This window comes from Daldinia caldariorum (genome assembly GCF_022478825.1).
Source record: "Daldinia caldariorum strain CBS 122874 unplaced genomic scaffold F4812scaffold_19, whole genome shotgun sequence".
Lineage (NCBI taxonomy): Eukaryota > Fungi > Ascomycota > Sordariomycetes > Xylariales > Hypoxylaceae > Daldinia > Daldinia caldariorum.
In genome coordinates this window covers 423061-438600 of record NW_025953055.1, presented here as the reverse complement: position 1 = coordinate 438600, position 15540 = coordinate 423061, and the positions used below count along the sequence as shown (strand labels likewise).

Below are 15540 nucleotides of genomic sequence, written 5' to 3'. Positions count from 1 at the left end.
GAAATACGTCGACTTTATAGCCTATAGCTTAGATACCCTACTCGGAACAATCCGTCTAAACTCCCCACTGATACCGAACAGTTACTCGATAAACAGATCGTCCTTCCGGTGAATAACTCTTTCTCTTCCTGTTCTCTCATCTACTCCTTATCATGACACGAGCCGTACTTCAATCTCCCCGTCGACGTCGACATCAATGATGAAAGATGTAGTCGGCTGATTCTCGTCGAACTCGTCGCCATCCTTCAGATACTTGCTGACGAGCGGGTCCTGAACAATGCGTTCTACAGCCAAGTTGATACTTCGAGCACCGGTCTGCTTATCATACTCGTCGCGAGTGATGGTCGTGCATATTGTTGCGTCATTCTTGATACTGATGTTGATATTTCCAACATACACGTCCTCTTCTTTGTTTAAGGACAGATGCACATGCCGTAAAACTTCGGCTTCCAAGTTCATTAGTTGTCGGTGAGCTATTACGGCTGCTTCCTGTGGCGAAAACACTAGGAAAGGCAGGATTTCGGTAATACGACCGCTCAATGGCGCGCCAAAACTTCCGGTAAGTTCTTTTCTGAGTTGGCGACACAATTTTTCCACCAGCCTGTCCTGCGCGTCTTGGTCTTCTGAATGGAAGAGGACCTGTTCGTTGGCTTCACAGTAGGCATGTATATGCTCATCGAGCTGGTTAGTTGCGAGGATCCATATGGTCTTGGAACAGTCGATATTCTTCCCATTGCGGCGGTCCTCGTAACGTCCTTTCAAGCATGTTAGCATTTAAAAAGGGAAATATGCGAACATATAGGATCACCAACCATCTTGAAAAGGCAACAAAAGCGTATTATGAATTTCTTCACTGGTCTTTTCAAACTCGTCCATAAAGATGATGCTTCGCTGCCCAGACTTTCGAGCCAAGAAATTATTCAACTTTGTGCCATCTTCGCTTCCTTGGATTCCTGGACGTGGGCCGAACAATTCCATGTCTTTGTCGAATATGGTACAGTCGACTTCTTCTAGCTCCAACGACATTAGCTCTCCAAACTTCTTGGCAAGTTCCGTTTTGCCGTGACCACTGGGTCCTGCAAAAACCACAATGAACGGCTTTTTCTTTTGAAGAGCTAGATTCCTAATGTCTATTAGCCATCTAGAGGAGATGCATGCATAAGGAAGCTCGGACTTACACTAAAAGTTTGTTCTGTAGCCAGCGCGTCGCTACTGACTGGGCGACAATCATCTGGTGAAGCCCTAGGACCTCTCCAGCTCCCTGTCTATTTAACACTTCTTTCTCACGGCCGGAGCGGGGTTTGATCTTGCTGGCTCTGTATAGGTCATATCGCTGGGTGAGATTCAAAGTCTCAGAAAGGCGTGCCCGTACTTCCTCTGTACACCATCTCTTGTTGTCATCATTGATGTCGACAAGTTCTTCTTGAACTGGTCCACCTTCTGGCAAGTCTCGGCAGTAAGGTTCATAGAAGGCCTTAGGGAGAACATGTGGGTCTGCGCTGAACCTCAGGAGGGTTTTGAGTGTATTTGATGCCTTGAGCATCGTTTGGCCTGACTTAATTATCGAGAAAGCAAGTAAGGGGAAAGCATTAGGTCCCCATACGGCGTGCGGGTTGCCGCCGTGTTTGATCCACTCGCGGATTATCTCGACGTTGTTAGTTGATACGATGTAAAACATGGCTGGATAACCATCAACGGCCTCATTCAAATATTCGGGAAGCTTCCTCTTATCATAATGTCCTAAGTGTCTGCGGACACGGTCGGCGTCGAAACGGCCAGCTTGGATCGCAGCCAGAAGGTCCCGGAGCTCAAAGACCTCAGGATCAGGAGGGTCGCGGCGGATAAATGCACCAGAAACTGAAAGACTTGGCAGCCTGGGCATCCATGAGTTGTCTCCATTCACGCTTCCATCTTCTTGGACTTCTGGAGAGTCAAGTTGATTTGTCTCAGCCTGTGAATCATTTTCAATAAACGAATGACTTAATAGGCTTTCATTGTCCGACTGAGGTTCTGGTGGAAGGAATTCCTGCATGTCAGTTGAGTAAGATGCCTACAAGTAGATAGAGAAATACGAACTTCAATTGACCTGTATTTTTCGATGGCCTTTTCGACATCGTTCTCACACATCTAGGGATCATTAGCGATTTCAATATTCAAAGCATATGAAGAGACTCACTTCTAAGCAATTAGTTGCTGTATCTCTGGAGCAACTGGGACATTCTGCCATAACCCGGCTTATATCCTCGTTGCTCGGAGATGAAGACATGGTATCCAGAATGTAAGATGTACACAGTTTAGGGCAAAATGAGATTATAGGATCATGTTGAAATGAAAGAAATATTGGGATGAGCATGAATCTCTTAAATAGAGGCCCCAGACGCCAACATAGGAACGAAAGCATTCTACCACAAAGTTCTCTCTCTAGACGAATCGAGATTTGGGTATAATATGCGTTCACATTTTCTACTAGGTATCTAATCTTCTACCTATGGTTTATTTTGCAACTGTCTTACAAGGAGGAAACCTTTCCTTTGCCCACAGGTAATATCATGAGCCGACTGGACCAGGGGCGCTGTTTGTAGTTATTAAGCAGACCTAGTCGGTACCTACCTAGAAATGTATAGACTAATGTTTGTCAAATAAATGAGAGTTGATCTATCCTAACCCGAGTCTGCTTTGTCACATCTCTGCTTAGAAGAAGTCGAGGATCATCTAGAATGACAGTCACATATCATTTGCAAAACAATCCAGTAGTTCTGATGGAGTTGTGGAACCTTGGAAACGCGAAATAGCTGAGGAGAACGATCGCGCGATTACTAGGAGATAGGGGTCTGTTTAAGACAGCTCTGCTGAGGTGATTGACAAAGGAATCTTCAAAGGTTAATCTCGAGGAGTTTCTACAACTCAGCTAGTATAGAAGGTAGAGATAGTTTCCATATGTAGGTACCTATTATATATACTGGGATGCCTCCATATTTAGGTCTCTATATCAATATCTCAAATCTACTGCATGCCCGACTTTGGGAAAACATTATCTTGAAATTTAGACATCATACACACCTTTTTTGTCCACACTTGTCAACTGGAGCAGCCATGGCCAACAACGGCAGACCTCGTATGCCACCGGCAGCCTCCGCAAAGATGGCTATGAGTATGGTCATGAGCAAAGCAACAACTGCGGCATCGGAGATGGTGAACGACACGGATCTAAACTCACCAACGCAAGAACCGGCTGCTGTGAGAGGAACTAATGTACAGTTAGACCTGGATCAGCGCAAGCATCTCGAACACGCAGCAACGTCACGCAGTCTGGCGTCAACTAGTTCATTATCTTCAGGAAGCATGCAGCTCAAAAGCAGAAATAGAGAGAAAGCCCTAAACATGCAACACATACAGCTGGCAGTCCAGCTCAAAGATCAGAAAGAAGTGCGCGAGACTTTGCAAACGAGTATCACAGGTCTAGAAGACCAGCTGGCTAGTCTGAAGCTTAGAAACGAAGCCCTTGAACATGAGTGCAAAAGGCTCCACGACCAAATACATGATGCAAACGAGAAGTTGAACTCCCAGGCTGCCGAGTTTGAAAAGCGAGAAAAGGATATGCTGGATGGAGTTGCAGATCTAGAATCAAAACTAGATGAAGCTTCCAAAAGCATTCTAGAATCGACGGCTGGTCGAGACACACTTCAAAAAGCTTATGATGAGGTTGTGAAGGCTCGCGACCAGCAAGCCGGTATCATCCACCAGCTTGAGTTGGACCTTGAGGCAACCCGAGCTCAGGTCGAAACTTGGAAAGATTCCCACGAGAAAATGCAGGAGCATGTCGATGAACTAAGTCTTGCTGCTTCCAATCTGAAAGAACTCCACGAATCACGCGAGCGCGAGCTCCAGCAACGACTTACTTCCAAAGGCACAGAGATTAAGGACCTCAAGCGGGAAATGAAAAAGCTTCGGGACGATTGGGAAGAGACTGTCGAGCATCGACAATTAGTGCTAAGTGACCTTACCTCGCTGAAGATTCAGAGGGAGATTCTGGAGAAATATGGGGAGAGTCAGAAGGCAGAATCCCAGACACTACGGCAAAGCCTCGAAGAGCTGAGGAAATCCACCGAGCCCTTTGCCCAGAAAATTGCCATTGGTGTCGATATTAGCGGGAGTCTCTCTTCAGTTATTCATAGAGTTAAGCAGACTTACAGAGACGTCTTGCACATTATCAAGTCAAACAACAGCGACGCCCAGGTTGCGGTCGTGATCCATGGAGGTTATGTTAAACAACAGACACTCCATACGCAGACGATTTCCAAAGAAACATTCCAGGCACTGAACTCCATTGCTGCCGGCGGAACCGAGGACTATATTTATTGCCTCGACGAAGTTACTTCTCTTCTGGGTACGAATACTGACAGCAAGAAGCTCGTGATACTCATTGGCGACGGCAATACATCATGCGCGAGGGGCAGCTCTGTGTTGGCATCTTGCAGGCGACTGAAAGCCTCAGGGATTCGAGTTCACTCGATTGTACTATCTAATGGCTCATCTTGGGTTAATCCGGAAGAATTACTAATGCGAGATATTTCACAGGCCACTAACGGTCGAGTTGAGAGCGAGGAGAGCTACATGTCGGCTGTTGAAGAAATTGTCCGCCATGAGCGCGAGCAGCATTTCAACACCGCTAAGTAGTTCTAATAGTTGGTGGTGGATGCAAGTTACGGCTGACAGGGCTCATCTTAGAGGATTAGGGGGCATAATCACTTTGCTACTATTGAATTCGATTAAGCCATAGTCTATAGAGGCTATGTATTTTTCTGTAGATTGACTACTATGTAGTACGTTGCATTAAGATGCTCACACCACCAATACAATTCACTCCTATGATCTCTACCAGCTCCCTTGCCGGCTCCTGTCGTTTCGAAATGAAACCCTCCATCTCAGGTAGGTACCCAAGGCAGCCATTTCATCATGACACGCTGTCAAACCGTACACGTATATGATAAATTCGTATTCGGCAAGGCTTTCTATGTGCCCTTCCGATCATTCGCCCTGCTATTGTTGATCTACTCGATGCAAACGAGTGTGGCTATGCTGTCGAGTAATATTTGCGTTGTAATTTTGACGTCGCTGCTTCTAATGGCGTTTACATACGAGGCTTGGCTCGGGTCACCACGGCCGCCGCATGCATTGGATACATGCGCACCGAATCGCATATTATTGTCATATATCAGATTTTGACTGTACATTGCAAACGGCCTCCTTGTGTAGTACAACGATGACTCGAGATGCAACGCCCACTTTGAAATGCCCACAGCGAAGCATCGCAACATGTAAAGCCATTGTTCGTATACACCCAGATTCGAAAATGATCTTTGGTTTATATCGACCTCATACTGTCATTCGAAAGACTCTAAAGATGCCTAGCCCGATCGCAATACGCCTCCTGCAGACTGAAACCAAGCCAATGGAGGAGTTTTTTGCCCAGTATCCTGAATTCCACCACAATGAAACTAAGCCGCTTTGGAGCCAGTTCAGAGCGTTGTGCAAACATTACCGATGGGAGAGAGATAGTAGCGAGAGGCGCCAAGCTCACGATCAATTCAGAGACGCCATGATTTCTGAATTTGGCAGAATATATGGTAATGATAGCACGTCACTGTCGTCATGGCAGAAGCTTTGTCAAGTTCTCCGGATTAAACGAATCCCTGACACGGTTGCTGATTGTCTTCAGGTTCGCTCTTCTAATAAGTACCTAACCTAGTGATAGCACCGTACGATGAGCTAACATGTTGTTGCCAGAAAGTCCTTGCAGTGCATGTGAACCTCGTTGATCTTGTGGATTGTCAACGAACAGGCAGGCGTGTTAAGCTATTTTCGAGTCTCGAAGATCTGCGCAATTATACCAAATCCACTAAAAAATTCTTCCCTCTAGATGAGGCGAAGGCACAGGGCCCTCTAAGGTATTTGTTGAGAGAGATATTGTGAGAAGAGGGGTTTCAGCGCATAGGGGGGAAGCGATGAGTTTCAGGAACTGTTCTAATTTACGTATTTTAGAGCAGTGTATCTAGAAGACTATTGGCATTAATGTGAGCGTGGAAGAATCGTCGTTTCTATCATGTGCGATAGCACCAAACTTTATTCCCAAGCTGTTTCTAACCCCCCTAATTCCTATTTACATTGCCTTTCTTCACAATACCTAGACTCCAAGTTTCTCCGAAAGCGTGCTGATAAACGCACAACGCTCAAGCAGCCTTTCGCGGTCAATCTCTCGTTTCCTTATCTGCGAACTCTTTGTTTCCATCTCCGCGTAGTTGACGCTGTCTACGAGCGGCTGTTGGAACCCATCGTCCCCTTGTCCGGCAACGTACCTTGCATTGGGACTATCCGCGCCTACTTGAGACGATCCAGACCCTAAAGGTCCACCGATAACATGCACGTTGAAGCTATATGGAGCCGAGTCCGTGGAGATATCTAGTTTCGTAGAATATGGAAATGCCTCTGGCCAAGAGCTGAAATGGTCGTCGTCGGCTGAGGTGGGGTCGCCAGTGTACGCGAAGTTGATGAATGCGGTAGCGATAGAATGCGACAGTTTCTGGTCTTCTTCCGAAATAGTACCTTCGGGGAAAACCCCGTTGAAAATGTAATTGGTGTCGCTGCCGTGAGCAACCCTAATGTATGGCATACCGACGCTCTTAAACATAGGAGTGAGCATGCTCTGATTCAAGTCATAGAGACGGACGCCAGAGAAACTAGGAGCTTTGGATTGCCTAGACATCTCATAGCCAAAGTCAATTGAGGAGCATGTGAACAAGATGTCTCGCAAGATGCGCGATGCCCGAAAGAAGTGAACCGACACGGTGGGATCGGATTCAGCTTTCGAAGCCTCGTAGTTCCGGACGTCTTCTTCAAAATCGGACGCGGGATATAAAGAGAAAAGATCCTCATAATCCGTAGTGGTTAGTGCATGTGCGAAAGTCTTGATAGGTGTTTTGATGTCTTCTTCGCTCTGGAACGACGCAGCGGGGCCGGCATTCATAGCACCGTCGTCTTGGGTCCAGCCGAAAACCATTGGGATATCTAATAGACGTTAGCTACCTCTACCTAGGTTAGGGAGGTACCTTAGGTAGGTAGTTATAGGTAATCCGAATTAACATGAAGGTTTTATATCTTACCTTTGGTGAATCTTCCTGCTTTGTAAAGCACTGTATGGCGATCCGGTATAAAGTCCCCATCAATCAGGGGAATGAATGTGAATAGTCCGGCCGGAGGATGATTCGCCCTCGAGTAGCCCATGGCCGTCTCTATAAGCTTCTCCATCGGAATCTCCCTTAAACACTTCAAGGTATTTCTCCCGTCTTCTGTAGGACATCCTAATTCTTTAGCGACGGCGATCGTGTGTACTTGACTTGCATCGCTAGTGATATTGAGTGCTGTACCAGGCGGTCCGGACATGGCCCAACCTTTTGTGAATGGTGTACCCTTCTCGCCTCCATAAGCCAATGCATGAAGCGATATGAAGGTTCCACCAGAACTCAATCCAAAGGCTGTAATATTATCTGGGTCGCCGCCGAACGAAGCGATATTGTCCTTTATCCACTGGAAGCCGGCGCGTTGATCTCGCATACCAACATTAAGCGATTTCTCGTCATGTAAAGTCGGAAGGTTTGCGAAACCAAAGATAGACAGGCGATAGTTGAGTGAAACATAAATGATCGGCTTTTTGATAGATGTTGAGAGCTTTATAAGATTGTCGGGGTCAAAGTGAGGATCATACGCAGAGCCCTTAACCACCCCACCACCATGAAGCCATACAACCACAGGGAGACGGCTCTCTTTCGTCGTGCCTGCTGGTCTTGCGATACGTAGGTGCAGACAGTCTTCGCTAATCTCTGGGGTCTCCGCAAAAAAGGGCGGTATACCAGGTTTGGACTGTGGACATGCCGGCCCAGGTGTCGTGGCATCGATCTCGCTTCCATCAGGGGGGGTATATGGCTCAGGAGGGGCAAAGCGCCGCGCACCAGAGGCATCATGGGCAAACTTGATGTTTTGGAAGTGTTCTATAGAGTTTCTGGTAGTTCCTTTGTATGAAATGCCACTTTCACCGAGCTGAACTACCGGATCTGTAACGAGGGAGAGACCCAATCCTAGGCCTAGTAGAGCCTCTCGTAGAGAAGCCGGTAGCATGTTGGATACATACGATCAGAAAAGCTAAGTTTCAGTCCTCTTTCAAGTTTAAGTTGGGAGAAAGATCATATAAGAAGACACTTGGTATATAAGCAAGGGAAGGAAATCTTGGGACAGAAATAATAATAACTTATGTAGCTCAGGTAGTTGCAAGTGAGCGACAACGCATATATCTAGAGCCAAGATACATACCTTAAGGTGACCCAGAGGCTACATGGCACCCAATCAACACTGCCCCCATACTTCCCTAAACTAAATAACGTCAGAAGGGTCTTTTGTAAAATAAAAAGACACAAAAGACCCTTCTGACGTTATTTAGTCTAGGGGAGTAAACCTTATCCACGTGTTGGAACGACATCGACTCTTTGGGCCCCAGCGAACCCCACAATCCCTCCTCCCACTTATCTCTCGAGGACCCAGACAGGGGCCAAAAACTTGACCCATAAAGCTAAGTCTCGCTACCAGCTGTTTCTATTCAGATCTGATTCGGAAAATGACTTGAGTGGCTGCTTTGCTATTATTATTTTTGGTCGAGCTTAAGCACAAGCCATATTTAACGGGGGAGCTGTTAAACATTTCCTTTTGACACGTCGTGACCATCAGACTACTAGTGGTCTGTGAAGCGCTAGTTTTTGGCCCATGTTTGGGTCCTTGAGAGATGGGGGGAAGAAGATCGTAGTCAGTACCAATTACGATACAAGTCATAATGCCATCCTCACAAAGCCTGCAGTAAGATACCTTAGAGTCTAATCCGATGTAATAGGACACCGTATGACATTGGCATATACCAGATATGGGGCCCACAATCATCATGCCAACTGATATCCCATCCATGTTTCAACTTGCAACTTTTCTCGTCAGGTTACACTTTTATCTCTCACTCTACTTTACCTCTCGAGGTCTCTGAAGTATCCATAATCCCTTTCTTCACTTTTTCTTCATAGGATGCTGATTTATTCAAGCACCAGTATGAACGGAGTAAAATGCCCCTGAGGGCTGTGCCACTGATAGCGATATTGCAGCATCAACACTAGAGTGAAGTAACCCCTTTTCCATATAAGCCAGGGCGGAAGCTGCTAGTGTTTGCAATTGGTGGTCCTCCGGATGTTGAGCAGAATGACTTTTTTGATCCATCGGTGAATTGAGATCTGACTTGCCAGGGAGATGCTGCATAAAGCTACAGACTCGCGTCGACCGTTTTGCGCAGTTAACACAGGGCTCTCCTTGGCCCTGTGAGACGCACTTAATATGCGCTTGTCGACACCGCTCGCAACTCGTGATCGCCTTTGATCTTCCCCTCTTGCGCTTCTGTGGGAACGACTGCACTTCGTTTTTGCTTGTTGGCTGGATGCTTATAGAACTCATGCATCTGGTTCTATGGGGTGGTAAATCGGGGAGAGGGATGCGCCGCTTCGTTGCCATGATGGCTTTGGTTCTCAACGTATTCGACTTATGCAATGTAGGTAGTGGTATCAGCTACGGAGATGATGGCTCAGTTCGTAGGAAGTAGAGGTATTCGGTTCTAAACACATCACTGAAGAAGCACATATTTCTGTTATAAATTCCGAAAGGTATTGGGTATCCTTGACAGCGTAGGTTAGAAGGAACAGGTTGATCTCTTTTGGGTACCCATTGAAAGAATCTAGTACTTGTGAAGTCAAGCTTTGTGGGCCTTTATTTCTATCTAAAGCTTCAACTAGATGATAGTTAACCATTGGACTTAGATACCACCAATTCAGTTGGAATCAACAGATTAAAAATGTGCTTTTAAACTTCCCTATGTTCTGGAACTGTTGTATATGTGGCTTTTGAAAGAGTCCGGGCCTACAGTATACGCGCATTAACAGCAGCCGGTGGAGATTACAAGACAAAAAGAATTCATTGTTGTTAGTGTAAAGATCAGGGTGATGACAATCGCAAATCCTTCTCTCCAGAGCGGCTAGATTTACGATTATTATACTAGTATTCTATTTCTACCTGGGTTAAGTAATATTCAGGGAGGCATGTTGTGGGTGTGGATCTTAAATCTTAGGTACTTTTTCAGAGAAAAGTTGGTATTGGATCTGGCTGTTCATTTTCAGAACCTCCTGGATAGCCCTATAGTCTCTAGAATCCGTATTTAGTTCTGATGTTTAACATGAATCGCCGAATCTGTTTGCCGCGTAATAGGAACACGACGAGCATCAGGTTGTTCGCCAAGAACACTCCACCAAATGCTCCCGCAATTATTACTGCGTAGCCGCTTTCGGTTACCCCTGAGATGAATGTTAGCAAGTTATTCCTTACGCGCATCCAAAAAAAAGACCACATGAACTTTAGAAGTCAGGCCCGTTAGGAGGAGTAAATGGACTCTGAGGCTTTCATACAATCAAGAACACCGTAGCCAAGGCCGAAGCTAACAGCTTGCTTTCCAACATTTATAGCGACAAGCATCTCGGACGTATTGCTATTATACGAATCCACAGCGTACGCCAACGTAAAGCAGTAGTAGAAATAACCGCCGAAGGATGCCAGACCCGATCCGATGAAGTAGCCTATCCAATGTAAGTTGAGTTCCGCAGTAAACCCATAAACAACTAAGCCAGCCGGGCCTATTATCATAGCAGGCAACATGACTCCTAATCTCATCTCAGCTTCGCGTATTCCGTTGTTGCGCCTAGTTAGATAACCCGCTAGCCGATCAGAAGAGGAGGTAAAGGGGAGCGCAAGAAGAAATCCCAGGAGAGGCCCGAGCGAATGCACACCGGAGCTAGCCTATGGATAGTTAAAGTATTAATGCAGATGGTCTTCTTTACCTATTTTAAAGAGATATGGTCTAACACGTACTTGTGACCAATTATATGGGGGTGCGGTTATCTTGATTGGAAAGACATAGTTAAATGCTAGAGCACCTAACCCTATGATGGTCCCAAAAGACGTGACAACCCATAGAACTTGAGGAACCAGGAAATACGTGAATGGTCGCCATAGAAACGTGTGAAGATAGACTTCTGGATCAATCCGACCCCAAGGGCTAAGCGTCGATAGGAACGATTTTCGTCTTGGAACACTCGCTGTCTGTTCAACAACTGATTCGTTTGGCTTTTCGAAGGCGTTGGACGCTGTATCATGTGAGCGCTCCGTGGAGGTGTCACGGCTGATATGCGCCTCTCGATCGTAGGATGATTCTTCGACGACGAGGAATGCAAGGATAAATAATGTAACGGCGAGTGCTATGATGACATAGAAGAAGAGCCTCCAAGAATACTTAGTTGGTAGCATATATGCGGCTGGGATTGTTGCCATGGAGGCAAAGCACATGCCAACTAGTTCAACCAATATTAGCGGAGACCATAAGGGGGCATATCGTAACAAACTCCATACATGTATAATAACCAATATGTTTCCCTCGCTCATGAAGGAAGAATATATCTGACACAAGTTGAACAGGTAAGGCTTCGCATATGCCGGCACCAAAGCAGTGTATAATTCGTCCCGCCCTATTGAGGTTTAATCTGTTAGCAACGACAATGTCGATCCACCTTCAAACTCGGAGCCAGGTGCTGGCATATGATGTCGTGAGATAGTTTGACTTACTACAAGCTGTCAGTTCATGAAGATAATTTGGTCGCACTCTAGCGAATAACAGTGGGCTTTACGCCTTGTACATACCATCAAAGCACCGAAATCATTAGCCCGAGAACATGCAGCTAAACCGGCAATGAACTTTATCAGAAGGCATTAGCTGTCTACCTATCCAGGGAGTCAATACTCTCCGAGTTCACAAGCTTAACTTACAGCTAATAATGATCCAAGCATCACGGGCCGCCTTCCAAATTTCAAGTATAGCGGTACAAGCACGAAGGAGCTAAAGCCGTATGCGAGGTTTGGGTACGATATGAGTGTTGATGCTTCTGCGGGAGTAATATCGAAGAGCTCCGACCATAGTTTCAAATAAGGACCAGGTCCTAATAGCGCTGAATTTCCCAGGAAAGAGTAAGCACAGATAACCACTAGGATCGTAATCTTCTTGGACTTTGGCCACTGTTGAGTGGTTTATATCGTCAATAATAAGTTTACGACTTCAATATCACCGTTGCTGGTCAGAAAACGTACCTGTAAGGGGTCGTTGGGATCTTCTGCGGGCACAGGGAAAAGCGCCTGGCCGTTATAAGAATCATCTCCCTCTAGTTACCATCTATCAGCAACCAATTATCGTACCAATTATATTAGATTTAACTAACCTACTGTCTGGACGTTGACAGTCCCAGGGATATCTTCTTCGTGGGCATGGCTACGCACTAAATGCGTTCCACGGTCTTCAGACATACTGAGAAGTCTACGAGGGGTATTGATGTACAATAAATGCACAAGTTAATAGGAAATAGATAACCATAAGGCGTTATCCGAGGATTAAACTTTATCACAGAATATTTATATACTGTGCTGGGGACGGAACTTGTTTTATATGCCTTTTCTCTGCAATGATACACTAATTTCTTGCTGCCGCTAAGATCCGGCAGATCCCTAGAACTATCGAGCTTTCTCCTAAGAACAGCTTACAAACAGATTACCTTCTATTATATACAATACACGGGTCGCGACCCTTGTGCCGAGATAGATTTTGGTAGATTACCATAGGTTCCATATCAGTAGTAGTTAAGGATGATTGCTCGAGATGAGTCTTGAGTTACATTTACCCCGCGGTTGCTACCCTACCTCACTTAAAACTTGATATTCCTCGCCAATGGCTTTTAGGCATCATATATCAGTAGAATTCCCGTCTGGAGATATTTGTTGTTCCGGAACTGGCCAGGGTGCGATTTAATATATTCTAGAGTTGTTGATGTAACAAGGGACTCTGGAAACTTGATAGCTTGACTGCCTGCTCCGCATAATCCACTCGCCCAGTCTAGGCACACATTGCCAAAACATCCCCATGATTCGTAACGGTATCCATGTAGATTTAAGAATGCCATCATTAGGCGCGAAGTCTTAATGTCTTGTTATCCTCAAAGGTCTGATAGTGGTGACGGTCCACTTTTAACCCCTTTTATCATAGCACGGCCCTCCCAGAATAACATTTTTTGCTCGCGTCTCCCATAAATAATTTTGACTATTCTCCGACAATCAGATTTCAGCATAGTTAGAAAGCGAAAGATGCATGCTATTGGAATAAGTAAAAAAAGAGAGAGCTCCGTGGTGGCTTACGTCGTGCGCAGCACATTCCAGTTCCAGCCAATGAGCGTTGCCATATTCCTAGTTCAAATCCGAATATGGAAATTACTCTCTTCCCTTGAAGGGTGGGTGTATGCACTACGCGTTATCATTGCATAACGCCGAAACCACTCATATATGAGATACATAGCATCTAGAGTTAGCATTCACCACGATCCGTAATCCGGAACGGCCTACGGCAATCGGTGTGGATCCCGGGTCTCTAGGATGCTGCGAAGCACAAGTTTATCGTATCCTCCGGCTGCTTACGTCGAACCACAAGGAGGATGTTACCCAAACGGGAGCCTAAGCGCCGGCGTGTCGTGACTCTAATCTAAGAATCATGGTATCGAATGTAGAACAAACTCGTATTGACTGAAACAAGATATGCTCAAAATGTATTAGTTCCAGATCTACAAATACTAAAGGGTGTAGGGACCTAAACTAGCTGTTCCATGCTACTCTTCTATGGTCCCTTTTTGGCTGAAAAACGAAGGAAAACGGTGGGGCATAAGAGGACTTGCCAAGCCGTATAGTAAAGTCCCTAGGAGCGTACTTATTACAACGCCCGCGATGTTTTCTACTTGTCACTTTTTGAAGAGAACGTGTTGTGCAGAGTTCTATCAGGTTTAGCTTACGACTTCTATTTTAATAGACATCTCCACAGCAGCAATATTCTCACATAATTCTAACTCTAGGTTATTAGACGTCCCGCATTGTTTACGAGGTTGAAGGACAAAGGGCGCTACCGAATAGGCTATCATCATTACATTCATCCTATCCTGGCAGTTATGGCCGTGGTGACCTCGTGTTCCCAAGTTTCACCACCTACTATGGAGTTTATTATACACGATATGTGGTCCCAGGGGCGTTATAGTTGCTTCGAGGGACAAAGCGAATAACTATAAATGACAATTGATCGATCGCCATGAACCACGATTTGCCCACTTGATGATATTTTCTCTTCTATATTCCGTTCTCCGTCATTCGCTTCTGTAATCCCGTTCAATTATTCATAATAGATTTAGCCGACGATGCTTTTTCGAATCTTGGCGCTTCCGGCTACTGTTGCGGCTTCTGTTATCTCCCCTCGGTCGTCGGGAACGACCTGCGAGAATCCAGCTGTTAGAAAGGAGTGGCGTACTCTATCAACCGACGAGAGGAATTCTTATATCAGCGCTGTAAAATGTCTGGCTACGAAGCCTTCCATGCTCGGCTTGAACACGACGCTATATGACGACTTTCCATATGTGCACAATGCTCTTAACGATGACAGTGGGTTCAATCTTAACTCGTAGATGGTAATATACATCAGGTACTAATTACAGATTAATAGTTCACTTTGTAGCCAGTTTCCTCCCATGGCACCGCTATTTTGTGCACATATATGAGCAAACACTTAAAGATTGCGGCTACACTGGAGTTGCAGCGTATGTGTCACCCAGAGCCACTCGGTTTATCCACCATTAACTCATACGACACAGGTATTGGGATTGGACCCTAGACTCCGACGACACTTCCAAGTCGTCCATCTGGGATCCTATTACCGGCGTGGGCGGTAACGGAAGCCCTGAAAAGACCGTTCAGATAGGCTGGAGCACTTACAAGTGCGTGGTAGACGGGCCGTTCAAAGATCTCGTCCCCGCCTACGTGACTAATACGTATCAACCTCATTGTCTGAGGCGCACTTTCAACAACGGCACCGAGCAGATTGGCAATATGCTCAGCGAGGCTTACACTCCCGACGCCGTAGCCAAGATCAACGCCCTCACCGACTACGTCAACTTCCACAACAAGCTTGAGGGAGGACCGCACGGCGCGATTCACAGCGCGGTAGCAGGCGACATGATGCCGGCCACTTCGCCAAACGGCAAGTTTTCCGTCCGAGACTTTGCAATCCTAATTACTAATTTCTCCTCTAATTAATATTAGACCCGCTCTTCTTCCTCCACCACACGCAAATCGACCGTCTTTGGACTCTCTGGCAGCAGGAGGACCCGGAGACCCGGACAAATGCGTACGGCGGCATCAAGACTCAGAGCAGGCCTGGACAGCCGGCGCCCGCTGAAGCTACGCTGGATGATATCCTGCCCATGGCCAAGCTTGCGAAAGACATCCCTGTTCGAGATGTAATGTCCACCCAGACCGATCTGCTCTGCTATACCTACTAAG

At 46.0% G+C, this 15540-nt stretch overlaps 7 protein-coding genes across 7 annotated transcripts; 3 read left to right on the top strand and 4 right to left on the bottom strand.

Moving 5' to 3' along the window:
• Nucleotides 1–150: 150 nt before the first annotated feature.
• Nucleotides 151–2266, bottom strand: F4812DRAFT_462635 (P-loop containing nucleoside triphosphate hydrolase protein; the record flags this gene model as incomplete). Its single annotated transcript, XM_047938081.1, has 5 exons — nucleotides 151–755; nucleotides 813–1123; nucleotides 1179–2026; nucleotides 2077–2127; nucleotides 2177–2266. 5 exons carry the CDS (start codon nucleotides 2264–2266, stop codon nucleotides 151–153), a joined length of 1905 nt encoding a protein of 634 aa, XP_047786890.1.
• Nucleotides 2267–3093: 827 nt separating this feature from the next.
• F4812DRAFT_462634 (uncharacterized protein) lies at nucleotides 3094–4677 on the top strand (the record flags this gene model as incomplete). Its single annotated transcript, XM_047938080.1, has 1 exon — nucleotides 3094–4677. The coding sequence occupies one exon, from the start codon at nucleotides 3094–3096 to the stop codon at nucleotides 4675–4677; it is 1584 nt and encodes a 527-aa protein (XP_047786889.1).
• A 598-nt stretch (nucleotides 4678–5275) lies between these two features.
• Nucleotides 5276–5998, top strand: F4812DRAFT_467163 (uncharacterized protein). Its single transcript, XM_047938616.1, has 2 exons — nucleotides 5276–5719; nucleotides 5788–5998. The coding sequence occupies exons 1-2, from the start codon at nucleotides 5354–5356 to the stop codon at nucleotides 5971–5973; spliced, it is 552 nt and encodes a 183-aa protein (XP_047786888.1). The 5' UTR covers nucleotides 5276–5353; the 3' UTR covers nucleotides 5974–5998.
• Nucleotides 5999–6068: 70 nt separating this feature from the next.
• On the bottom strand, nucleotides 6069–8294 carry F4812DRAFT_160068 (alpha/beta-hydrolase). The gene is made up of 2 exons (XM_047929806.1): nucleotides 7161–8294; nucleotides 6069–7065 (listed from the first exon to the last, which is right to left on the bottom strand). Exons 1-2 carry the CDS (start codon nucleotides 8170–8172, stop codon nucleotides 6185–6187), a joined length of 1893 nt encoding a protein of 630 aa, XP_047786887.1. The 5' UTR covers nucleotides 8173–8294; the 3' UTR covers nucleotides 6069–6184.
• Nucleotides 8295–9129: 835 nt separating this feature from the next.
• F4812DRAFT_467160 (uncharacterized protein) lies at nucleotides 9130–9594 on the bottom strand (the record flags this gene model as incomplete). The annotated part of the gene is made up of 1 exon (XM_047938615.1): nucleotides 9130–9594. The coding sequence occupies one exon, from the start codon at nucleotides 9592–9594 to the stop codon at nucleotides 9130–9132; it is 465 nt and encodes a 154-aa protein (XP_047786886.1).
• Nucleotides 9595–10278: 684 nt separating this feature from the next.
• Nucleotides 10279–12480, bottom strand: F4812DRAFT_462630 (MFS general substrate transporter; the record flags this gene model as incomplete). Its single annotated transcript, XM_047938079.1, has 9 exons — nucleotides 10279–10427; nucleotides 10539–10926; nucleotides 10999–11477; nucleotides 11589–11651; nucleotides 11694–11754; nucleotides 11824–11877; nucleotides 11950–12195; nucleotides 12268–12338; nucleotides 12396–12480. 9 exons carry the CDS (start codon nucleotides 12478–12480, stop codon nucleotides 10279–10281), a joined length of 1596 nt encoding a protein of 531 aa, XP_047786885.1.
• Nucleotides 12481–14402: 1922 nt separating this feature from the next.
• F4812DRAFT_462629 (Di-copper centre-containing protein) lies at nucleotides 14403–15539 on the top strand (the record flags this gene model as incomplete). The annotated part of the gene is made up of 4 exons (XM_047938078.1): nucleotides 14403–14643; nucleotides 14705–14798; nucleotides 14853–15249; nucleotides 15360–15539. 4 exons carry the CDS (start codon nucleotides 14403–14405, stop codon nucleotides 15537–15539), a joined length of 912 nt encoding a protein of 303 aa, XP_047786884.1.
• Between the last annotated feature and the right edge of the window lies 1 nt (nucleotide 15540).

Bases quoted from the DNA above. Each gene is read 5' to 3' on its own strand.
- F4812DRAFT_467163 (XM_047938616.1), top strand. From the start codon at position 5,354: ATGATCTTTGGTTTATATCGACCTCATACTGTCATTCGAAAGACTCTA. The intron at 5,720-5,787 runs GTTCGCTCTTCT...TGTTGTTGCCAG, and splicing joins CGGTTGCTGATTGTCTTCAG to AAAGTCCTTGCAGTGCATGT.
- F4812DRAFT_160068 (XM_047929806.1), bottom strand. From the start codon at position 8,172: ATGCTACCGGCTTCTCTACGAGAGGCTCTACTAGGCCTAGGATTGGGT. The intron at 7,066-7,160 runs GTAAGATATAAA...AACGTCTATTAG, and splicing joins AGCAGGAAGATTCACCAAAG to ATATCCCAATGGTTTTCGGC.